Consider the following 25,829-nt stretch of genomic DNA (forward strand, 5'->3'; position numbering starts at 1 on the left):
ATATATTTTTTTAAATGCTTTCAGCTTTAGGTTTGTCTTTGCTGAATATAATTGTCTTAAATAGATGCTGTGAGCTATCTTGAGCAGTTGTGGAAAGATTTTGAGTATTTTAAATAAACAAATCAGCATCCTTTTCCCTCAGACGGCGAGGCCTCAGAGTTCTAAAAATCCCGCCTTCCCGCCTTCGTCGCTCCCCTGTGATGTCACAAGGCCGCGACTCGCACAGGAGTGCGTTTTCCCATCACGGCGGCGGCAGCGCTGAGGGCTCGCCGAGCTCCGCGGGGCGCCCGTTTTTCGCGCCGCCCTTCAGCGGGGATGGGCTGAAGAGAGGCAAATACGGACGGGCGGCGGCAGGCGGGCGGTTCGCGTCGCCGTGAAACACCCCGGAGCGGCGGGAGGCCTGTTCGGTATGGGGCGTTGCCATGGATACCGGGGGGGGGGAGCGGGTGCGCCGGGCCTTACGGAGGTCGCGGCGCTCGAGTCTCGACCCTAGAAGCTCTTTCCGCCTTCTTCGTTGCAGGTGGTATGGAGGCCTCTCAATGTGGTGCAGGGTTGGCATTCAGCACATCCTACCGAGCCCTGGCTCCTTTTAAGCTCCATTAACTGTCCCTTCTTTTTTAAAAAAAGTAGGGTCTGTTGCGGGGCGGGGCAGGGGCAGGGACAGGGGCGCACTTTGGCAATATGAAGGATGGAGACCAAAAGGAAGCAGTTTTTTGGGGGGGAGGGGAAACGCACAAGGGCTCCTATGTTGCATTGACTGTATACTTTATATTTGACTTTCTCCAGTAATGTTTAATTCTGGATTGTTTTATTGATGTTTTAATGTGCTGTAAACGGCTTTGAGGTTTTTCTTCAAAATAATAAAACAGTATAGAAATGAAAATAATAATAACAATAACAATAATAATAATATGGTACCGTGAGTGAGGAGGACAAAATTCTCCCCCACCCATTTCTTATGCTCATGACAATTCATTTGGCTACCGTTGCTTTTGAAATGGATTATCTCCGTAGGTGTCCCTATAAATGTAGGTACGGTGATCGGGTTATAGATATAGGTATGGTTGTTGGGGGTTCGTGGCTCCATTCGAATATTAAAAATATTGTAGAGATACCAACATTTTGAAATGTAGAGGGTCCATGGCTTGGCTTTTGAAGAACAGGGGTCCCACAGTACTTAGCTTATTGGGAACCACTGGTTTAGACCTTTAATGCACAGTTCGTAAGTATGTTACATTAATAAAGTAATTGAAACTCTATTTCAGTAGGGAGAAGATCATTAATTAATCTCCTTTTGCTTTTCCAAGCAGTGTAATGGATCCCCAGCAGATTCTTAGCACTGGTTATACACAAACTTGACTTCAAGAGGATATCTAGTTAACTGCTGCTGCCATGGAGAGTATTACAAAGCTGTTTGGTGATTTGTGTGAGGCCCACATAGCAGGTTTGTCAAAGGAGGTCCATTTGGGCAGGGAAAAGAACAACAAAAAAGGATTGAATAAAAGCCTCAAGAAAATTGCGTATAATGCTTTGTTTTCTACCCTTTTCGTGGATGAGACCCAGAAGGCACAGTCAAATGTTTCTAGACTTCCAGTGAAAAACAGAATTCTAATGCTATCTTTCAACTTGAGAGTTGCTGGAATGGGCAAGGAAGCTGACCGGCTGGAGGAGCTTGTAGATGATTTGGAAAGGTCTACCTGTTTACCATTTACTGAAATTACTTCTGTTCTGGATCTTCTGGTTCAGCTGGCAGGAACTGGACCACCTCAGTGCTTACCACCCAAGAAAGACTACTTTGCAAACAACAAATATGTTGGAAGAAATGTAAAATACCAAGGTTACGATTATTATGATGTTAGTGTGTTTGAAGCCGAAATGCAGGCTTTAATTGCAAATGAGGAACATCAGTTTAGTGATACAGTTCAAAAGACACTGCAGATCATGGAGGCAGCGCCTGGCACAGGTCTTCCTACTGTGGAATTATTTTCACAAAGCTGCCCGGTCAGTGACAAGTTTGAGAGAGAAACCCGTGTCTCGCTCTTTGGGGCTCTTATTCACAGTCGTACATATGACATGGATATCAAGTTGGATTTTCCACCAGTGCCTGACAGTGCTGATTTGTCTGGACTTGCAATCAAGGTATGGAGCATTTTGGGTGACCCTTTTTTTATATTTGGCATAGATATTTGTTAGAGCATGCAAGTTGTAATAAATTGTGGCATCTTCTTCATAAATGTTGTTTTCAGTTAGACGCTCATGAGGAAAATTCTTTGTTAATAATTTCCTTGCGTCTTCCTTCTGTTGTCTACCTATTGTTTCCCTTTCTCTCTTGCTTGTTCATCTGAGAGCACTTGCAGTATTCTGACCCCTTTAGCTTCTTTGCAAAAATTAGTTTCCACATGCCACATTATTTTTGAAATCCAGAGTGGTACAATCTGTAGCCACCATCTTGTGTGTTGGATTTATATGTGCAGCAGGGCTTTTGTTGTCTTTTTTGCTTGATTTTCTTCCAACACCTTGTATACAACAGCATACACCATTGTAGACAACTTTTGAAATTTAAGGAGCGGGGGAGGGAGAAGGCAGTATTTTTGTTTTAAGGAAATGCTTCATGTATTTCCTGAATCCTACCAAATGATGTATCCTGATCTGATCACAATCTGTATATTGCAACAGCTTTGTAAGGTAGCTCATTAGTGTTCTCATTTTAAAGAGGGGGCAGAGGAACCACGTCTTATTGTATGGCTATACAAGGATTTGAACCCACGTTCATGGTCAGTATTGTTTCTCGCTATGCCCTTTAGTTCTTCTGCCTAGTAAAAGAAGCAGTACAGACCATCTCAAATGTAAGAATTAACTTATCAAGTTACTCCTTGCAGTTGGGCAATACATGCTTTGCCACACTTATTTCAGAGTGAATAAAAACATTAATCTTGGTCCACCAGGGTGTAGATAGAATATGCAGCACTGTACTAGGAATGATTTTTAATTAGGAGATGCATCAGGAACGATCTGAGGAACTAGGGAGGCAGGCTAAAGAAGTTAACTCTTTTGGTCACAATTATGGAAAATCACTGTGCTGAAATATAATCAACTAGGTACATGTTTTTATAGGTCCCCCAAAGTATAGATCCTTCAGAAGATGAGGGATTCCAGTCTGCATCCAATCTCACCCCTGACTCTCAGTCAGAACCCAGTGTGACACCAGATATTGATCTCTGGGAAGCAGTGCTCACCTACGGACCTAGTAAACGGAGATGTTGGGAAAGGATTGGATGGTATGTATTTGTCTTTAAGATTCAGAATGTTGAGCTGTTTTTGTTGGAAGCTGCCATGATTAGTATCAAGTCAATATTTGTCAGTGAATTTGAAACAAGTTTCCAGAATTATTTTTGAAATGGCAAAATTCAAGGCCTAAGGTGGTATTCAGCTAAGTTTTTACTCAGTGTAGACCTATTAAAATGAATTGACCTAACTTGTACATTGATTTCACTGTCTTTTCTGATTAAAACTTAGTTGAATACCACCCCTCTAACATTCCCAATAAAACTGGGACTTGAGAATGGCAGCTGAATACAAACTGGAATCCAAAAGGCCATACACACCTAAGCTTTCCAGGCCTTCCTGTTGTATCTTCCAAAAAGTTACGGAGCCTGGCAGATGGGGAATCTCTAGAGTGTCATCCATTGTACTATTAACTGAGGGGAATCTGGCAAACCACCAATGTACTCTAGGCATTCCCATGGATCTGCTTAGATCCTAACAATTGGGAGACTTTGCATGTAATTCTGAACCATGGTCTACCATTATGAAAATCAGCTGCAGTGAGCCTTTGGATCCCAGGCTTTCCTTTCCTCCTTGTGACTTCAAGAAGATCATCTTAGAACTGTAGAGTTGGAAGGGACCCAGAGGGTCATCTAGTCCAGCCCCCTGCAGTGCAGGAATCACAGCTAAAGAAACCCTGAGAGATAGCTGTCCAAAGCTTAAAAACCTTTAAGGATGTAGAGTCCACCACCTTTCAAGGGAGTCTGTTTCACTGTCAAACAGCTCTTCCCATCAGAAAACTCTTCCTAATGATTCTACTTTCTTGTCTTTTGAATCCATTGGTTTGGGTCTCTCCAACCCACCGAGCAGCAGAAAACAAACTTGTTCCGTCTTCCGTGTAACGGCCCTTCAGATATTTGAAGATGGCTCTCATATCTCCTCTCAGTCTCCCATTATCCAGGCTAAACATACCCAACTCCCATCAACCGATCCTCTTAGGCTTGGTTTCCAGACCCTTTATCATCTTGGTCACCTTCCTCTGCACACTGACTTCTTGATATCCTTCTTAAATTGTGCTGCACAGGACCCCAGGTGGTGTCTGGCCAAGGCAGAATAGAGTAGATCTGGACCCTAGACTTCTGTTGATATGGTCTAGAATTTCATGAGCATTTTTTGCTGTAACATCTGAATTGATAGAGGCCATGTAAATCCTAGGCTGGGGCCTGTTCTTGATGCTGGGCTGGATGAAAGCCATTCAGAATATCTCTCTTCCACAGGGCCTAGGTTTTTCAGTGTGGCACTTTATACATTTGTTATTTTTTTTTCTCTCCCAAACACAGTCCTCCTGGGAAAAAAGAGGAGCCGTACCTTTCTGAAGCTGGCAGAGAAGCCTTTGACAAATTTTGCAGACTTCGAGAAGGGGAATTGCAGTTTTTCAGCAGTACCAAACTTCAGCTTCCACAACGTGTTTTAATAAAAGAATCAGAACTTGTTAAAGATGTTTTGAATGTCCTTATTGGGGTGGTATCTACTTCATTCTCATTTAATCAGGTATACAGAAGTATGTAAATTGCTGCTGAGGAGCTCTAACCTTTGCTTTTAAGACCCAGCATGCACACTTGTATTTTATGTCAGCAGAAATAATATTGTAGTAACGTACATCATTTCACAGAGAGGGTGCATGTTACTGAATTTTGCAAAGCACATGAAAACAAGACTTTTCTGAAAGTATCACTTATATACCCTTATGCTTATGAAGAGTTACTAAGTAGACAGAAAAAACTAATATGGGTTGTATCCATCATAAGAGTATTCATTTAAAAAAACCCCACATGCAAATCACAAACTGGTTTATAGTACAAAATATGCAGTAAAACCAATACCTATATAATAACAGTAAATCCAGATTAAGAAGAGACTGACATTAATTGCCAGTATGGACCCAAGCACACAATCCAGGCATGGTAGATCTGGCAATAAAATGCAATTTGCATTGTGCAGAAAGAAATGTTTTGGGAACTATTCCCTAGAAAATAAGGGTTTCCATGTGAATTTTCATTTTATGGATTTAATTTTCTTTACAATTTTACCATGTGTGTATTTTAATTTTTTTACCTAATGCCATAAAATTGAATCTGCTGATAAGCTATCAATAATCACTTAGTGTTTTTTTGCATAGTATGCTCCCCCCCAAAAAAAAATATTTTTAAAAACAAACAGTGCATCTATTATTAGCTCTAACTTACGATGATGAGGACTTGTGTATCAATTTTGTAACTACTTTGTGTGCTGTACATTTTAATTGATGACTTCCTTTTTTTTACAACCCTGCAGGCAGCCGTGATGTTTGTGGCCAAGCAGGGTCTACATGTATCTGGAACTTCACCTGAAAGCATGAGCAGTCTCCTGTCAGAAGTTGCTGAATATGGAACTTATTACACTCGACTGAGCCACTTCTCTGTCCAACCAGTTTTAGACTCTTCGTACAGAAAAGGACTTGTTTTTCAGGTAGCATGCTGGCAGTTTTGCTATCACTTATCTAGCTTGATGTCCTGCTATATTTCTGTCTTTATCTGATGTCTATTGGTTAGATCCATTTGCACCCTCTTGTTCATGAAAGCAGCTCGGATCCTACAGCTTCACCTCCCAAGTTGTACTGTAGGGTCCCCAACACTCCAGAGCAGAGTTTTGGGAGAAGCAAAGGGGAAAGAAGTACAGAGCACCCCTTTCTATCAGCAGAACCTGGTTATCTCTGGAGAGTACCCAAACTCTTTCAGTGGTGACCAAACTTTTTTCAAAGAGTGCCAGATTTAATGAAGTGAAGGGCCATGAGGGCTGACCAAACAGCCGACCAAAGTTGTTGAGCTTTTTTAGGATTGAAGTTGAGCTTTTTAAAGGGTTGAACTAGGTTTTTTGGGGACGCGGGTGGTGCTGTGGGTTAAACCATTGAGCCTAGGGCTCACAATCAGAAGGTCGGCAGTTCGAATCACCGCGATGGGGTGAGCCCCCGTTGCTCGGTCCCTGCTCCTGCGGGAAGATAAAAGGCTTTTCCGTGTGCTGCTCTGGTTCTCCAGAAGCAGCTTAGTCATGCTGGCCACATGACCTGGAATCTGTACGCCAGCCCCCTCAGCCAATAAAGCGAGATGAGCGCTGCAACCCCACAGTCGTCTGTGACTGGACCTAATGGTCAGGGGTCCTTTTACCTTTACCTAGGTTTTTTTAAAAAAAGATTTTAACCCAGAAAATAAACTGCCACAGGGACCGGATTAAACCGACCTCTGGGCCAGATTAGGCCCTTGAAACGGACTTTGGACATGCCTGTGAGAGTGGAAGTGGGGAGAGAGGTATAGTCTCTACTCTGAACAAAATGTGCTGATATATAGCTGCCTAGAAGCCAGTTTGGTGCAGTGGATTTGGAGTTGAAATTGGGTCCAGGAGTTGTTGAAATCCTCTTTCAACCCGCTGGGAGCAACAGTGGTTTACTACATTGAGTTTTTGTGATGGCAGAGGAGGGAAATAAATGTGGTGTGCCTTAGGCCTTAGTGATTAGGTGGCTGGGTTGTGAAGAAGAATTACTAGTTAGATCTACAGTAGTTAGATTTTCCAGAATGGATTGCTGGAGTTTGGGACCAGGTTGTCGGGGAGGGAAGTTGATGAAAGGGAGCTACAGGAATAAGTAATGAGAAATGCTGTGTTTATCCAAGCAGTGAGGGCAATCATTCCAAGTTGTTCTGTGGACAGTTGTTGGCATTTGTCCGTCTCAAGAGACAATTCACCGCCTCCAGGGGTGAAGTCAAACTGCTGGAGAATTACAGCACCTGCTGTGGCTGCAGAAACCTCCAACAAAGATGTAAAAAAGTGTCCCAGGCGATTGCTGGAGATGTGGAGAAAAACCAGGCACTCTTTACCACATGTGGTGGCAATGCAAGAAAATTAATATGTTCTGGGAGGGCATCCATTTGGAATTGCAAAAAATGCTAAAAATCTCCTTTTATAGAAAACCAGAGGCCTACCTTCTGGGAATTATAGATTTGGATATACAAAAAAAAAAGGATATCTTTTTATATGCTACGGTTGCAGCAAGAGTTTTAATTGCTGCAAATTGGAAATCTGACAAACTTCCATCTATGCAAGATTGGATCCAAAAAAATGACTGAATATGCAGAGTTAGATAACTTGTCTGAAAAAATAAAGAATAAACCAAAACAGGTATTTGTTTCTAAATGGGAAGTCTTTAAAATGTATTAGAAAAACAATTACAGAAGTTTAAACTCTGTTGCAGCATTTGACAAATTTCAGTTGTAGTATCAAGAATGATGTGAGATCAAAGAAAAATTAAGAATCAGTTAAACCATGATAATAGTTTTTACCGGCAATAAATTATATGTAATTGAATTAAGGAGTAGGTGGGAGGTCAGGTGTGTAGTCAAAAGACCTCTTTTCTTTTTGTTATAATGCTTTGTGTTTTTTGTTTATTTTACTTCGTTTATTATTATTTCTACTTGTTTTTTGTTCAGTTTTGATGTTTAGCTTTTTTCATTGTGCATGAATAATAACAATAAATAAATAAAAAGAAAAAAGAAAAGAAACCTCCAACAAAGGAGAGTCCACAACCCCCCAAGAGAGTCCGTTCCACTGTTGAACAGCTTTTGCTGTCAGAAAGTTCTTCTTGTTGTGTCAGGGTACTGTCCCCGGTGCAGTGCAAGGTGGTGGAAGGGCTCTTGGGATGCTACAGAGAGCCCCGGTCCCACCTGGCCAGCAGCACCTCCTCTAGCAGCAGAGGGAGCAGCAAGGCTTCGAGCGTGGAGGGGCAGGCTTTTCAGGGTATGGAGGGAGAAGGCTCTGAGGATGCTGAAGAGCCCTTGCACTCCTCTCGCTCAAGGGGCGAGGAAAGAGACACGCACCTTCCAGTGCCCCAAAGGCGCCGAGGAGTGAAACGAAAGAATGGGCGGCGGGATTTCCGTATATCGAAGCTCTTTTGTTGGGGTCAGAACCGGAAAGGGCCATTCCCAGATTCGGACGACACTTGATGCAGACATGGACTTATTAGCTCTGCACTGTACAGTTTGCACAATAAAACTCTTAAAGGAAACTCGGAGTTTTGCCTGCTTACTCGTGAGCAACCAACAGAGGACCTTACACGTTGTTTAGTCAGAATCTCCTTTCTTGTAACTTGAAGCCATTGGTTCATGTCCTGACCTCCAGAGCAGGAGAAAACAAGCTTTTTCCATCTTTCATGTGACAGGTGTTTGAAGATGGCTTTCGTGTCTCAGTCTCCTCTTTTTTAAAAATCCAAATAATTTTTATTGATTTTCATGTAAATACAAGAACAACATGTAACTACAGTTACTTGTCCAGTGGTACAATCTTACTAAGTTTCATATGCAGTACACAAGCTATATGTTTATTTATGCATTGTCAATTCAAGTATCCTCTCCACAGAGATCTTGTGTTGTGGGTGGAATGAAAGCATATTCTGTCTCAATTATAAAGGAAAGGAATGGAAGCCAAGTCTCGCCAAAAGTGTCTTAATCTCCTCTTTTGCAGGCTAAACATACCCAGCTCCTTCAACTGCTTCTCATAAGGCTTGGTTTATTTATATAAATATTTATTTACCGCTAAATCATCAAAAATTTCAAAGCGGTTTACAGCATTAAAAAGATAAAAGCTATACAATGCAAGTGGGGGGAAAGTTTGAAAAAAAAGTTAAAAACAAGCACCTGCTCATAGGGTGTAAATTGGGCTTGCACAGATCCTAAGCATCTGAAGGAGGCTCAACAAGAATAGTACACCCAGTTGCCACCTTCCTATAAAGCATACACTGAACGTATGCCGTGCACAAACAATTGTCATAGCAGATCTTCTTTTCACTTCTCTCCTGTCAGGCATTTACAAGCGGGTTGAGAAAATACCTGCAGTACTACCGAGCGTGTGTTTTGTCGACTCCTTCCACTCTGACTCTTCTAACCATCAGCTTCCTCTTCAGGAAACTAGGACGCCAGCTAAGGTAATACCATGGCATTAAAAGTTAATGGAAAGGAAGCCTTGACATCTTACATGCTTGATCCAAACCACAAAGGAATCAAGAGACGTGCCCTTTAAACTGCTGATGGCATTGCTGTAGTTTAGTCCTAACTGGGAAAGCAATTTAAGACTAGATTAGCTAGCATTGTACCGTTTCTCCTATAGTCTGTAATCTGATGATCAGTTCTCCATCACCTTCACTGTTATACCGTCTGCTTACGCAGCATAGTCGTAGCATAATATTTTTAGTCAGGTAATTTAGACGGTGGGTTCATAGGTGAGACATTTAAAGTAACCGTAGGGGCGTAGGAAACTGCCTTATACTGAGTCATGCCATTGGTCCATCTCAGCTCAGTATTGTCTGCACTGATTGGCAGTGGCTCACTAGGGTTTCAGGCAGGAGATTTCCCATTCCTACCTGGAGATGATGGAAAATGAACCTACGACCTTTCGCATGCAAGGCAGATGCCTACTGCTTTATATTGTAATATTTATTCCCTTCCTCAGTAACATATATTATTTACAAAGAAGGGTTAGTGGGTCCGAGTCTTTTAACACTAGAACCAGGGTGGCCAGCTTCTGTACAGGCAACTCTCCACTTACTTTAGTTCCTGGGTACCTCTTGTATACATGAAATTGCGTATAGTGGGGGGGGGGAAGCACCCTCTAAACCCCTGATAACCAGTAACACATACCAGACTGGCATGAATGGCAGCACTGGCGGTTCTCAGTCTTCCTCATCACCTCCTTTCTGGCTGATTTCCCTGCTCTTTTCACGCCATTCCCATCCCCAGTTTTCACACTTTTTGGGGCTGTTTCTGCAGTTTAACTTGGATTATTTCTTTATTTCTTGGTACTGCATATATATGTGTGGAGTCGCCTATATTCTGAGGGAACTGGATACTGTTCCAGAAGTGTATTTTATTAGGCAAACTGGCACGTGGAAAGCTGAGATATTGATAGAAAATGTATTGCATTGTGAGTGTATTGTAACTTTCAAATAAAAATAACAATAAAGTTACTCTAATGTAGCTATAACAGCTTCCCAAGTTTAGAGCAGTCGTACCTTGGAAGTCGAATGGAATCAGTTCTGGAAGTCGGTTGAACTTCCAAAACGTTTGGGAACCAAGGTGCAGCTTCTGATTTGCTGCAGGATGCTCCTGCAGCCATTCGGAAGCAGTGATGGATGTTGAGGTTCCAAAGAATGTTTGCAAACCAGAACAATCAGTTGATGGAGTTGAAAACAAGGCCATTAGACAGTGAGGCAGAAATTGAAGACGGTTTTAACAACAGTTTGGATGGTGCGGTAAGAGTTAGTGTTGATATGGTGTTGCCTACTTGCTTAAGTAGCTTTTTAAAAAAAGGATTAGGCAAAAGTATGTAGGTCTATTGGCAGCTGTTAGGCTTGATAGCTAAATGGAACCTGCACCAACAGAGTTGATATACATCTGTAGGGACGTGGGTGGTGCTGTGGTCTAAACCACTGAGCCTCTTGGGCTTGCCTATCGGATGGTCAGTGGTTTGAATCCCTGCGATGGAGTGAGCTCCTGTTGCTCTGTCCCAGCTCCTGCCAACCTAGCAGTTCAAAAGCACGCCAATGCAAGTAGATAAATAGGTACCGCTGCAGCAGGAAGGTAAACACCATTTCTGTGCACTCTGGTTTCTGTCAATGTGTTCCGTTGTGCCAGAAGCGGTTTAGTCATGCTGGCCACATGACCCGGAAAGCTGTCTGGACAAACGCCGGCTCCCTCTGCCTGAAAGCGAGATGAGCGCCGCAACCCCATAGTCGCCTATGACTGTACTTAACCATCCAGGGGTCCTTTATCTTTTTACCTTGCTATACATCTCAACACCAGCTGTAGGGGCCAAATACTGACAAACAGATAGTTTGTGAACTTCCTAGAAGCATTTAGTTATCCTCTGGGGAAGATGGAATTCTAGCCTGGAAGGTCCAGTAAACCGGTTATTAGTCTTTTAAATGGAAAGCTATGGCTCTGTGGGTCTTAGATTCCACCTCCTATCAGCTCCAGCCAGCATGGCCAGTAGCCAGGAGTGCTACCCTATGCTCTTAAAGGTACTACGCAAGTGTAATTTGCTGCTGTTGTGTTTTGTGAAGGTATATAGCTGAACTCTGTGGCTTAGGAGTGACTGCGCAGGGAACTGCGGCTGCTGCTTCATTTCCAACAGTGAGTACGATTGCGCTTCTCTTTGCAGTCGCAGCCAACCGAGTGGTGTGCGTTTTTAAACATGAAACGACAAGGTGTGATTCAAACATAAGCAATCTCACAGCGCTTTGGGTGCTGTTTCCATTCTGTATGCTTCCATTTCTAAGAAAAGTGATTTCCACCACTGGATCAGCTTGTAATGTTTCTGCTCATCAGTATTTTTTTTTTTTAAACCATGTCAGATTGTATAGATGTGCTGGAATGTATTGGTTTTAAAAGAAATATAGTTAGTAGGAGCACACTTCTGCTTTCTTTCACCATTAATAGAAAGGTATCTCCAAAAGTCAACAAAAGGCTTTAAGGTTTTTTCCAGCCAAACCAGCACTTCCAGCTGAGTCCTGTCAATGCAATAAAACTATCCGATGAAGCTGAGCCTCATCAGAAGTACCTATATGTGTTCTCCTTTCAAAGAGCAGCTTATGCATTTATTCCAGGGTGTGAAACTACTTTCCTATCTATACCAAGAAGCTCTTAATAACTGCAGCAATGAACATTACCCAGTTCTTCTCTCCCTACTAAAAACAAGCTGTGAACCATATACACGGTAAGTATTTCAGTTTAAAATTGCACATGGTGAGAGTGCTGTTACAAAGATGATCTAATGCATTTCCTATAGATGGCGTTCCTGTGAGTTCTTAAAAGGAGCTGGAATTTCTGAATGGAGCCGCCTTCTTTTAGTGTACTGAAAAAAGCTAGCAATGCATTCCTATTTGCATATTCTCAGGTCCTATTGATTTCAGTTGAGCTTAATCCTTGGTCAGTGGGTATAGGATTGTAGCAAAAATCTTAAAATGGTCTATGCTTACTGAAATAGGTTTTGGGACTTTTAAAAGTTTTTTCTTTTTGCACATTAAAATAATTCTCTCTGTATTTCAGAGTGGCATATTATTATTATTATTATTATTATTATTATTATTATTATTATTATTATTATTATTATTTAAATGCTTATACAAAGATCAAGACACTGAGAGACCCTTCTGGAAACTCACTTAAGTATCAAAGCAGAAATGCCAATTAATATGAGACTCTTCTCGACATGATAGTTAATCTATCTCTTTCAGTACCAGTGAAAAACTGAGATGTTATAGCATTCATGTATCATCTTTGGGAACAGTTTTGAACCTGAGCCATAAGTCTTTACAGTTGCTAACTAACCTGAATAGTTATTTTAGTGGTGGTATTTTTATCAGATCTATTTTCTGTGTGGACAGCATACCCTTATTTAAGAGGGTGTTTATAAAATACAGGGACGTGGGTGGCGCTGTGGTCTAAACCACTGAGCCTAGGACTTGCCAATTGGAAGGTTGGCGGTTTGAATCCCCACGATGGGGTGAGCTCCCGTTGCTTGGTCCCAGCTTCTGCCAACCTAGCAGTTCGAAAGCACGTCAAAGTGCAAGTAGATAGGTACCGCTCTGGCAGGAAGGTAAACAGTGTTACCATGCGCTGCTCTGGTTTCACCAGAAGTGGCTTAGTCATGCTGCCCACATGACCAGAAAAACTGTCTGCGGACAAACATCAGCCCCCTCGGCCAGTAAAGCGAGATGAACGCTGCAACCCAAGAGTTGTTCCCGACTGGACTTGACTGTCAGGGATCCTTTACCTTTACCTTTTTATAAAATACCTTTTTCAGCATTCAACCTTTTGCCTTTAGGTTTATACATGATTGGGTTTATAGCGGTGTATTCAGAGACGTGTATGGTGAATTCATGATTCAGGTGAATGAGGATTATCTTGGCTTTAGAGGTACGTTACAAATGAATTGTTTTCTTTTTAAATTTCCCTTTGGCTAACAGGGAATGGTATGTTGGGTTACGGCTCCACCCTCTGATGAAAGGCAGGAATGAAAGCTTTGGAAGCTGGCATCTCCTGTGATGCTCTAGCTCAGGCATCCCCAAACTCAGCCTTCCATATGTTTTGGGACTACAACTCCCATCATCCCTAGCTAACAAGACCAGTGGTCAGGGATGATGGGAATTGTAGTCCCAAAACATCTGAAGGGCTGAGTTTGGGGATGCCTGCTCTAGCTTGCTTCCTGCCTTCCTCGAATCCAGGCACGATCACTGTGGCTCCCTTGCTTTCTCCTCTGGCTAGTGACTTAAGGGCCTTTGCTGGACAACTTGAAAAGTTATGGTTCAAGTCCACATTACTTTTAGCACGTTACTCTCTTTCAAGTTTTGATGAAGTGCTAGCAGCATTACTTGCTGTCCTCCCATAATGGGAGATGATACATTGTTAACTGTTTCCCCAAAATTTTGGTTCATGTGGTGCAGAAGAGGAGCCCTGCTGGATTGAGTGGAGGGCCCATCTAGTTCAGCACTCTGCTCCTACAGTGGCCAACCAGATGCCCATGGGAAGCCCGCAGGTAGGAATTGAGTGCAACAACACTGCCCCCCTAGGATTCCCATCAACTGGTATTCAGAGTCATGCTGCTTCCAACCAGCCATTGTGGCTGGTATCCCTTGATAGACAAATTCATGGAGTTATAAGGCTAAATCCTCTTCTAAAGCTATCCAAATTGGTGGCCTTCACTATGTCTTGCGGGAGGGAATCTCAGCAATCACACCTGGCTTTGTACCTCTAGGAAATAAGCCAGTAGGGAAATTAATAGGCAAAAGAGAAAGTTTCTTATTTGCAGAATGACATCTGGCAGAGGTGTTCCTGTTGTTTGTCCTGTTTCATCTTTGCTTTGATACTGGCCAGATTTCAATGCCAGTCGCATCTGTTTGCCACTTCAATTGATTTATTCCATTACCGTTTCCCTGGGAGATGGCATTAACTTTCTTTTACACGTGACACCATGTTTGTTTTCTTTTCTTTGTGAATTTAGCTGTTTCTCTGTGTTTTTTAAAGCATATATGTATATTGTGCCTATTTCTGTTTTCACCGTATGTACTCTTGTTTTGTGGACTTAGAAACAAAGAGAAACAAAGAAATCCTTTTTAGAACTAGTGTTAAGTAAATACAGTGGTACTTTGGTTTACGAACTTAATCCGTTCTGGAAGTCTGTTCTTAAACCAAAGCATTCTTAAACCAAGGCGTGCTTTCCCATAGCAGCGGGGGACTCAATTTACAAATGGAACACACTCAACAGGAAGTGGAACATGTTCTGCTTCCAAGGCAAAGTTCACAAATCAAAACACCCACTTCCGGGTTTGCAGTGTTCTTAATTCAAGTTGTTCATAAACTAAGCTGTTCTTAAACCAAGGTACCACTGTATTCTCATGCAGAGGTTATACAGCTAATAATATCACAAGACACTAGCCAGTAGATATCAATGACACTAGCATTACCATATTCCTGATGCCAGTCACAAGGTGCACCATCTGGACAAAGTCGTGGATTTTGCTTGAAATGAAATAGTAAATCATCTCGGTTCTGTTCAACAAATAGATAAGAGTTGCACTTTTATTGCATTAAAAACTTAATACACCCAAGTACTCTTTATATTCCTCACTTTCTGACCTCTCTGTCCTTTTGGATCTCTAGACAAACACTACTGGACCCATGGGTACGTTTTAATTTCCAAGGAAGTAGAAGACTGTGTGCCTGTGTTTTTGAAACATATTGCTAATGATGTCTACATTTGTGGGAAAACCATAAACTTGCTAAAGTTGTGTTGTCCCAGGGTAAGTACCCGATGCTCTTTAAGATCATGGAGTAAGTATTGTTTTCAAGTACATTTGAAGTCATATACCCTTGGAAAGTCAGTTTTAGCTGAAGAGACTATGACTCCCCTTTGCAGTCTCTCAGATTGGCTGAGAACACCTTCCCTAACTATGACATTCATGCACCACGTCCATATTTTGGGTTAATTTCTGACATAGAAATTCCTTGCTCCTGGACTGTAAGCCACTGCCCCATCCAAATGTATTATAGGACCTTTCTACCGAGATTATTCTCTTATTAGCCAAGATCAAGCATTTGATTGATTGATTGATTGAATTTATATACTGCCCTATACCAGGAGGTCTCAGGGCGGTTCACAGAAAAGATCAACATAAAAAACCGTAATATATATAATCAAAATAAAAACAACAACCCAATTACACCCCCCCCCAAAAAAAATAATTGGAATGTTTTAGTTTAGAATGTTTCTTAAATTGAAGACAAAATGACAGCTAATTTAAATAAAAAGCTGGATTCTTTGCTTTCCCCTCATTTTTCATGCAAAGATAGACTTCCAAGTAGGGCATCTCTTCATAGGCTTCATTATGATTTGATATTTTTTTTACCACAACTGTGCTTGCGCTCTGTCATATCATGAATATGTTGCTTGTCTTCTGTATCACGTTATCATGGAACGTAAGTTTAAAATTCTCACTTCATAATTGGCCGCATTATGTTTGATCTAAACTAACCAGGTGAACCTTTCACAATGAAACAATCTGAAAGAAATGACAAGGCATATCCCATGGAGGGGTTCACGACAAAACTCTTCACAAAGAACATCAGAAACGGTCATTATAGTCACACAGCCCAGCAGTTAATGGAATAATACAATAAATACTGTCACAAGGGCGGGGAACTCTTTTAAGCCCAAAGGCCACAATCCCTTCCAGGGAATCCATGCCAGTGGCACATGGAGTAAGAGGTGTTACTCTTATATTTGACTAGGGCCAGCCGCACATGCATTTCTAAACACACAATACATCTCTCTGGTCGGTCAGGCAGCAGAACTACATGAGAGAGTGTAGCCTGGACAGGGAGGGGTTTGGCCTGGGGAGATCCCTGAGGGCCATTTAGGGAGGCCTAGGGGGCCATGTTTGTTCCAGGCCCAGGTCATGAGGATTCCTGCCCCCAGTCCACAATGGACTTAAGACTGAATGTGACCCTACCAATAGGTTTGCAGTTCTAAAGTGCACCAAAGCTTGGATTGCATTCTTTAGATGTTTACTGTTGCTCTTTTGCAGCACTACATCTGCTGGTCTGACATCCCAGTCCCTCGGATTTCTGTAATCTTCTCCCTTGACGAATTGAGAGAGATTGAGAGAGATTGTGCGGTATACGTGGGCCGAATGGAAAGAATCGCACGCTATAGTACCATCAGCAAGGAGGAAAAGGTAAACCGACTCAACCATATATATCGAAAATAAGTTTCGTTAATTTCACTGGGACAAGTGAGAAAGCATGCTGCCTTGGCGTAGGCATTAGCGTGCTACTGGTGCAGCAGATATTAGGCCCAGACAAATGAAAAGCCAAGCTTTATTTTACCCATCAAATTACAATACTATAATTGTTTCAGTTAAGACCCCCCATTTATAGGTAAGATAGTTTCTTTGTTTGCCTGATAACTTGTTCTTCCTTCATGAAATTGCACACCCGAATACATGCTTTGGGTTTTTGTTTTGCCCCCAAATACAGGAAAGCCTTTATATTCATTCACTTCAATGTTCTCCCGTTAGGTGTTTTGGAAGGAAGATTTAATGGCACTCCATATGCAAATCTTGTATGTCTCTGTGTCAGTAAAGAGTTGTGTATTTTTTAATAGAGGTGACAGAACCAGACTAGTTTGTTCTTTGATCACACCCTTCTCAGAGTGGCATACAGCCTTTTTACATCAGTAGTCTTCAATCTGTTATGACCTAGATCCTTCATTTAACAATTTGAGGACCCGCTTCTCAATTTTTAATTATCTGTTTGTATAGCAGAAATTTTGCATCCCACCATTGATTGGGTTGTAGGCTTTTAGTGGGTCCTGAACCATCAGATAAATTAACTGGTTGTAGTTTGTGTTCCAGCTATAAAGGTTTGTAAGCAACTTTTACATAATGGAGGCTATGTTGTTTTTTTTTAATCTTGTGCTGTTTTGTGTGTGTGTGTGTGTGTGTGTATAGTACTGAAAATTGACCTTTCTGTATTTTTGCGTTTATTTTCCTCCACTGTATGAAATCCAAATGTTTGAGGGTTAGTGGACTATTAATAAAGTTGAACTGAACCGAGTTATGCTTGAAAACCACATTAAATCCTGTGAAATTGCTTTCCAGGACTTGCGCATGGAAATTGAAAAACAGGAGCTAATTTTCCACGCTCGAGAAACAGCTACCAAAGCTCTAAAAGCTTTTACTGGTAAGTTACGGGTGTATTTGCAGTCCAGTTAGTTTTTCTCAGTTATTGTTCTCTTTATTTCTTTTTAACACTGCCGCGTCTTAAATTTTTGTTTCAGATCAACAAATATCAGAGAAAATGGCACTGGATGCAAAGAAGCGTGAGCAGTTTCAGAAATTGAAAGAACAATTTGAAAAAGATAAAGAGGTATTTGCAACACGCATTTTCTGCTAGTAATGTTAAGACACAGAGAAGCTTTATTTAGAACTTGCTTGGATAAAAATATGCAGAGCACAATGTGTGCTTTTGGAATGTGGTTTCTAAAGCTTTCTTAAATGTTCATGTAGCGCCGACGTGCTCTGAAACAGGAGGACACTGATGATGATTTCAGTTATACTCGGGAACTGAGAGAGAGGGAAAGAAGACTGAAGGCTTTGGAAGAGGAATTGGAGAAAAGGGCAAGGTAAAAGTGTGGAAGGAAGGAAGGCTGTTAAAATTGCATGTTCAAAATTTTGTACCAAGCAGTTGTATGTTTACAGAAATAACTTCCAAGCTGGAAAATGGATAGTCCAGTTTCTCATCTTTCAGAATGGAAGAAGGTTTTGCTAATAAGCTTCAAACTCCCCCCTATCCCCTGCCAGCCTAGCTGCTGTGTGTGCCTTGCCAGGAGTCTTTGCATTGTCTTTGTCCTGCAGCCCAGCTGCTGCATATCAGAATGCAGAGTTGGAGCAATAAGGTTGCGAGTGTAGATACACTTTTATCGGCTCTGCTGATGTGCCTGCACCATGCCAACTTCACCCCAATAATGCAGCCGCAATGTGGAAGTCAGCTGAGAGCTGCCACCCCGCTAGTCTAAACACAGCCCTGTTATTGACTCACCTGTGTGCTGCTAGTTCTGAATGAAAAATGGTATAACTTGGAGTACGTTATAGCCATTGGTATTTAGTGCCCAGCCAAAACTATACATCTTTAAGATGTTTTTCTTGTGTTTGATCTGTGAGTGAACAGCATTAAGCTTGCACAAATATCTGACTGCACAGCACAGTGTATTTGAAAACATTTGAAAACACAACAGACACAAAGCTCCCAAATTTTTGCCTGTTTAATTTATAATTAGGTTTAGATTTTTTTCCCCAGTGAGCATTGGTTGTTTAGGAACTTCAATATGTTATATAATGCATTGATAAATTATCCGACTTGCTAGCTCGCTAAATCTTGAGCTTGTGAGCTACATTTTTACTCTGGAGGGATGGTAGCCTAAACACCTTCCTGTTGTACTCTGCTTTATCATGGTATATATCCTGTAAAACTACATGGTGAAGTTATTCTACCTTTACTTTCACTTAGGCAAGAGTTGATTGACCACTACAGCCAGCTCTCCGAAGAGGCAGCCCGTAGAGAGAGAAAAGCCCTATGGAAAATTCAGAGGCACAAATTGGAAACGGCCCGTCTCAAATTTCTGTTGGAAGATCAGAAGCGTACCGAGGTAGCTTAAATGCTGCTGCTGCTGGTGGTTTTTTAGAAAGCATATTGACGGTGGTTATTTATGTATGCATTGGTATGTATAAATCTTTGATCTTTTCCATTTGATGTGTAGGACATGCTTGAGCAACTTCCAGGTGGAAAGTATAGGAGGAAAGCAGACATAATTGGGGAAGGGTGGTGCCAGCAGACTTCTGCCGCAGTTGTGCCAGTCAGAGATCCCAGCATTCAGGTTGGTGTTCCTTTAAGAAAACTCTTGTTCCATAAACTCCGTTATCCTCTTGATTCACCTGTGGCAATGACTGCTTTCCCATTCATTCATAAGTATCCCATTTCTTCAGGTTTTATGATTTAAATAAGGTAACATATTATGTAATTAATTATTCAACTATCTTCTCTGTATTTGTTACCATTAGATTTTTTATTTATTTTATTGTTTTTTAAAAAAACCTGTCACCTTTTAATCTTGTTTTCTTTTTTAGTGTTTCTTTTCTAACTCCTATTTCTTTCATATATGCTTTTCTTAATTCTTTCTTTGTTCAGACAGGCTGATATAAATTGCTCTCATAAAATGGTTTTACTTGTATTCCATTATTAACATTTTTGAGACATCTGCGGTATTATTTATCTCAAAAACATTTTTTTAAGTCTGTAACTTTTTTTGCACTATTTCTGGGTCTTTCAGTATAGAGTTATTTTATCTCCCGTACTCTTTGACATTTATTCCTCAAGCTTTAATCCTATTGTCTGCATATATCCTTCGTCTATTTTCCACTTTTCTTCATGGCTCCTAATATTTCCAGGGATACAAAAAGTAGATCCACTCAAGGGTACAAATATTTTGGGTTAGAGGAAAAGGTAGAGCTGTTCCTTTAAGATTTGGCTGAGTAAAACATTGTCTTTTATAGTAAGAGTGGCTAACGTGACCCTCCAGATGTTGTTGGACTCCAATTCTCATCAGCAACATCCTGCATAGCCAGTGGTGAGGGATGATGGGAGTTGCAGTCCAGCAACACCTTGAGAACTGCTGGTTAGCCACCCCCTGTTCTTCTGGCATTTTGTACTATATGTGTCAGATTTATTGATGTTTTGATTACCGTTTAGTCATTTCTGGAAACTCCTAGAACTTCCCTTTCTTTTTGCTTTCCTCCTTTTTTGTGATCTGTGCTTTGTAAGATTGTCTGCATGTCACAGTGTGCACAGTAAGATCCACATTTTAGAGCAGGCCAAACTCAGCCCTCCAGATGTTTTGGGACTACAACTCCCATCATCCCTAGCTAACAGGACCAGTGGTAAGGGATGGTGGGAATTGTAGTCCCAAAACATCTGGAGGGCCGAGTTTGGGGGTGCCTGTTTTAGAGACGAGTAGAATGCTGTCATACCTGTAAGGAGGGGGGGTTTGTAAAGTGGCCTGTTATTCTGGTTTTAACTTGGGGGCTTTTGGGAGCCATATTGCATGTTAGTGTGAATAGTAGATATAGAATAGCCTGCCATGTGTTTTCTATGCCTATCTTCTTCTTTTTCTTGAGTAAGTGTTACACTGGTAACACTTGGATTGTGCAGTTTTTTAAAAAATAATGTAGAAAGCTTTCTTCTACCACACCAGTCTATTCATTCATCTAGAGCAGTGTTTTTCAACCACTGTTCCGCGGCACACTAGTGTGCCGCGAGATGTTGCCTGGTGTGCCGTGGGAAAAATTGAAAAATTCAAGAGAATTACTTTATATATAGTCAATATAGGCACAGAGTTAAATTTTTTAACATTTTCTAATGGTGGTGTGCCTCGTGATTTTTTTCATGAAACAAGTGTGCCTTTGCCCAAAAAAGGTTGAAAAACACTGATCTAGAGTTGTCTATTCCGACCAGCATTGGTTCCCCAGTGTTTCAGACAGAGGTCTTTGTTTTCACCCGTTATCCGAACAATACAGCTGGTTATGCTAGCAAATATCAACTGTTTCCATAGTGATTGAAGTAGCTACTGGAGGATTTGAAAAGCTTGGTGAGGTAGATAATACCCTAAACTGGTTAAAAAAATAAACAGTGATACAAAACTATAAAAATGTAGTTTCAGAAACTATGGATGAAAGAATTAAGGTGTGTGTGTGTGTGTGTATGTGTGTATGTATGTATATATATATATATATATATATATATATATATATATATATATATATCCCAGCTGTATAAGTGAGTTGCATATCTGTTCTAGTAATTAATTTCTTTCTTTTTTCCATTTCAGTTAACTTCTGCATTGCCTGAGTGTCCTGATGGTGTGGACATCGGCAGAGACACAGAATCTCAACTGGTGAAATCCCTGGGCTTACTGCAGGCAACAAATATACAGTCTAAGGACTATTCAGAGTCTGAAGAAACAGAAACTGCATCTCAGGTACTCCATACGGAGCAAGCAGTTACTCTGCCAAAGAGTGTATCTGAACTTGGTCTGGATTTTGAAGATTTTTTACCAAAGCCTCAGGAAGAAACATTTGTTGTCCCCAGTGCCCAAGAGACAAACTTGTTAGATGAAGCCCTGCAGAATATCAGTTCAGATCTTTCCTTGCACGGTCAGACAGATGAAAGCAGTTCTGTGCCGAAAGGTGCGGCAGAAGGGGAAACCGGTACCCAAGTCTCCGAATACGACGGGTATGACTTTAATACTGTTCTCAGGCCTTCAGTCTCACACAGCCATGTTGCAGTTGGAGAAAACGTCTTTGATGTTGAGGACAGGGCACCTCGCTGGAACATTCATGGCCATGCATCTGATGCAAATATTAAAATTGGGGAATACGTACCTGGCGCTGAACTCTCCCATCCGCATTCAAACCCTCATGGCCACTCCTCGGATGCACACATCAAAATTGGACAGTATGCCTCCGAGGTCGAACCTAGCCGCCCACGCTGGAATATCCACGGGCATGTCTCTGCAGCTCATATTCAGGTTGGAGAATATGCCTCCGAGGTGGAGCCATCAAGGCCAAGGTGGAATATCCACGGCCATGCTTCAGATGCCAATATTAAGATTGGCGAGTATGTGTCAAATATAGAACCTGCTAGACCTCGATGGAACATCCATGGCCACTCGTCGGACGCTAATATCAGAGTTGGGGAAAATACATCTGATGTTGTGTCCTCTCGACCTCGGTGGAATATTCACGGGCACGCCTCTCAGTCGCACATTAAAATTGGAGACATGGTTTCTGATTCGGAGGCTTCCGTGCCTAGATGGAGCCTCTTTGGCCATGCCTCTCAGTCGAGTATTCAAATAGGAGAGTGGACTCCTTCAACTTTCAGCGATCCGATACCTCATCTTAAAGCTGTCTCTGGCCCCGCATCTGACTCTACTGTTCAGACATTCCTGTATAACGGAGAATTCCCTACAATCAAAGAGCATGATACAGGACAAGAGTCAATGCCTTCTGATTGTGTGTTGAGCGATAACGTGGATGAAAAGCCACACAGAAGCCTAGAAGAACAGGGAGGTGAGTGGCAGTCAGTGAACAAATTACTTGGTAGACTTTCCCCCTCCCCTCCATTATTAAGAGCCCTAAAATAGAACTCTACTCAGGCCGAGACGTCCCAGTTAGGATCCTTCGTCTTCAGTGGAAGTCAGTGGGCTTACATCTGGGCAGGTGCCTTAGTGGGTTTGTGGTCAGGTTATACAGTCATACCTTGGTTTTCAAACGGAATCCATTCCTGAAGTTTGTTCGATATCCGAAAATGTTTGAAAACCAAGGCGCAGCTTCCGATTGGCTGCAGGAGCTATTGGAAGCCGCGTCGGATGTTCGGGTTCCAAAGAACATTTGCAAACCAGAACACTTCTGGGATTTCAGTGTTTGGTAGCCATAATGTGTGAGTCGCAAGACGTTCGAAATCCAAGGTACGACTGCACTGAATAAAAACTTTATTTTAACTATATTTTAATGGGCACTTAAAAGAGAAATGAATTAACTGTGCATGTTTCCTAAATACTGCTTTCTCTACAAAGGAAACCTAGATCCACATAAATTCAAGAGACCATCGCCATTAACAGACAAAATTCTATTATGAAACAGAAGAAAAGCCTGATAGTTCTTTATTATTACTATATTGGTGCTGGGTAACATGAGTGAGAGACTAAATCATGTTTTTGAAATGCTTCTGTTTCTTGTGAGGCTCTGTACATTTCACACTGCTTTTATATTCATTAAGGCTAGACAATATTTGTCATGTTTCTCAGTTCCCTCCAGTAATAATTCCCCTCTTTTTTGGTTAATATAGCAATCGTAATGGATGATGCCAAAGATCTCTCCACAGCGCCTTCCCAGGATATACAGGTGAGGAAACAGCAACTTAAGTTTCAAATTACTAGCCCTCTAATCTTAAGTAGATGAATCTCATTGTGACACTCAAGTAAAATTACTGAAATAGTGGGCACGATGTTCCTTTGAATTATTTTAATTCTCCCCAATGTTATTCCCTATCTTCACTCATTTATATCTTAAGCAGAAAATATTACCAGAACGTATTACTGCCTTTACTAGCTGATTGGCTAGGTGTCCTCTGAATTCCTTATCTGAACCCTGTTTTATTCTCCCAGGGCCCCCTGACTTTAGGAGTTTCCAAAAGTTCTGATACCGACTTGACAGATCACTTAGCTAAAATCAAAGTGAAAAGGGCAGAGAGAAAAAATGAAGCTTAAGATGAGAACTCTAGCCCATTTTCTCATACATGCTTTAACATATGTGGTTACAAGCAACGCTATTAACTAGCAACAACGCTAAGGAGGGCTGCTTAAATGTCAAGAAACTTGCAGGTTCAGGAAAACCCAAGATGCAGTGATAAGTGTGCTTAAGCAAGAGTGCAAAGCCTTCTAGATCAAAAATGAGCCTCCTTTTTTCCAATATCCATTCCACTTTTTTTCATCAGATAGAGGAACCTGAAAAATCGACCGACTTGGTTCTTATGACTCAGCAGATTTCTCTCTCTGAAGTCAGCACATCTGAAAGTCTAGAAGGCGTAAGCACCGCTATTGCCAAGTGGAAGAAAGAGGAAGATTATGTGAAAGCCTTATCTGATCAGTATTGCCTTGAAAAATACCAGGACAGCTACGATTTGATGTGTGAGTACTCCTAACATGAGGTGCATTAAGAGCATGGAACCACTTGATATGATGTTACCCCTCAAGGAGAGTAGTGCTTGTGGAATTTTGTAGTCATAGAGTGTCATTCACCAAAATCATTTCTGGGGAGTCTCTTTCCCGCAATCAGCTTGGGTCACATTTAAATGATCCAGTCACGTAGGTTGGGGTCTCTTGAGGATGTCAATTCCATGATTGGGTTCCACACAGTGGGCCCCTACCTGTGCTGTGGGGACATTTCAACTTTATCCAAGGTGCTCAGAGAAAAGCTGTTCACATATGGTATGGGTAACATCAACATCATCACCATCATTTATTAAATGAATTTATATACCGCCCTATACCTGTTCCTCTAGACAGAAAGGTTTTTTGGTGTGCCATCATGATGACTTCGCACACTTGGTATTGTTAAGGCACATAGAGATTATGTCAGTCCTTCGCAGATTCTCACGGGTCCAAATAAGTAGCAGCAGACTCAGTCTCGGTGTAGCACCAGACTGCAGCAGTGTTGCGGCACAAGTTTGTGCAGGATTCTGTAGACCTCATTTGGTTAAACTCTAAACTGCATTCACTTGTATCCTTTACTCATTATTAATTACCTCTGAGATGCCCTGCCTCCGGATATTAGAATGCCCCTCTCACTTTTCTTTTGGAACATCATTCAAATAGATTTTTGTTCACCCTGTTTTGGATTTTTTTTAAAAAAATGGGAGGCACTTCCTTCACCAGTTGAGAGGCTTTTCTGAATGTGTATGGTGTGTGTGATTGAGACGGATATATTTGGGCAGAGTGGGGGGAAGGGGAGATTTACGTGTGGCACTGTGTGTGAGGAGGTATGTACGTATGTATATATATATGTATATATGTATGTGTGGTGAGAGAGGGAGAGATGTATATGTGGCTGTGCATATGTGAAGTGTGTGACCACACACTCTCTATTTTTGTGTTTTGCCATGTCCCTCCCTCCGTGACTTGCCACCTACCACACTTCCTTGAAATTTGAAATGGGCTCACTGGCCGAAATGGCCGCCTCTAATTTTTATTTGCTGTACAGTATAGCATTTTGTTTTGAAAGTGCTTTAGAAACAGTAATCACTGTTTGTTTTTACCTATGCTCTAACACAGCAGAACTTCCAGTTTCCCATCTTCTGCATCATGTGATACCAAGATCCTACACCTTCCCTGTGGACCCATCAACACAGTCAGCAACAGACGAAACAGCTGTACAACTGAGCGAGCTCTTGTCGCTCCCAGTACTGATGAAACGGTCAATCACTGCCCCTTTGGTTTCTCAGTAAGTAACATTTAGAAGTGACGGGTCAACATTGTAGTAATAATGTAGCTTGCATTGTTGGTCATACTCTTTTCTTAATGGGGAAACACATCGATATGGACATTGACCTTTTTTCCTTTTATTTGGTTAGTAACATGAGCAATTCAGTGACTGCCGCAACAAGAAATGTGAACCAATTCAGCAGTATATAGTTCAGATATCTATTATCGGGCGGCAATCTTTAGCAGATCTTTAAACTGCAAATCATATTTCTTCTGCAGTCTTCTCTTTTTCAGGCTGGATGTGCCTCAGAGTTATCCACTGTCCATTTACTTCAGAACATGGGCGGGGGGGGGGATGTTTTTCAACCTGAGGTCTTCATGGACCCTTCACCAAC

The 25,829-nt window shown here is 41.5% G+C and overlaps 1 protein-coding gene across 2 annotated transcripts in view; it reads left to right on the forward strand.

Annotated features, from left to right (window-relative positions):
* Positions 1-198: 198 nt before the first annotated feature.
* TUBGCP6 (tubulin gamma complex associated protein 6) overlaps positions 199-25,829 on the forward strand; it is a 33,076-nt gene continuing 7,445 nt past the window's right edge. The window contains exons 1-20 of one of the 2 annotated variants that reach the window (XM_033163575.1): positions 199-407; positions 1,308-2,139; positions 3,115-3,278; positions 4,605-4,815; positions 5,599-5,772; positions 9,150-9,271; positions 11,405-11,474; positions 11,948-12,057; positions 13,168-13,259; positions 15,003-15,142; positions 16,427-16,576; positions 17,501-17,582; positions 17,680-17,768; positions 17,909-18,024; positions 18,909-19,047; positions 19,159-19,275; positions 21,283-22,522; positions 23,301-23,356; positions 23,949-24,141; positions 25,285-25,453. In XM_033163575.1, the coding sequence (XP_033019466.1) occupies positions 1,393-2,139; positions 3,115-3,278; positions 4,605-4,815; positions 5,599-5,772; positions 9,150-9,271; positions 11,405-11,474; positions 11,948-12,057; positions 13,168-13,259; positions 15,003-15,142; positions 16,427-16,576; positions 17,501-17,582; positions 17,680-17,768; positions 17,909-18,024; positions 18,909-19,047; positions 19,159-19,275; positions 21,283-22,522; positions 23,301-23,356; positions 23,949-24,141; positions 25,285-25,453 (4,181 nt within the window). In that variant the 5' untranslated portion in view covers positions 199-407; positions 1,308-1,392. The remainder of the gene's footprint in view (positions 408-1,307; positions 2,140-3,114; positions 3,279-4,604; positions 4,816-5,598; positions 5,773-9,149; positions 9,272-11,404; positions 11,475-11,947; positions 12,058-13,167; positions 13,260-15,002; positions 15,143-16,426; positions 16,577-17,500; positions 17,583-17,679; positions 17,769-17,908; positions 18,025-18,908; positions 19,048-19,158; positions 19,276-21,282; positions 22,523-23,300; positions 23,357-23,948; positions 24,142-25,284; positions 25,454-25,829) is intronic. The other variant, XM_033163576.1, reaches the window with a different exon arrangement.

The sequence above is a fragment of the Lacerta agilis genome, chromosome 10 (genome assembly GCF_009819535.1).
Source record: "Lacerta agilis isolate rLacAgi1 chromosome 10, rLacAgi1.pri, whole genome shotgun sequence".
NCBI classification, from domain to species: Eukaryota; Metazoa; Chordata; class Lepidosauria; order Squamata; family Lacertidae; genus Lacerta; species Lacerta agilis.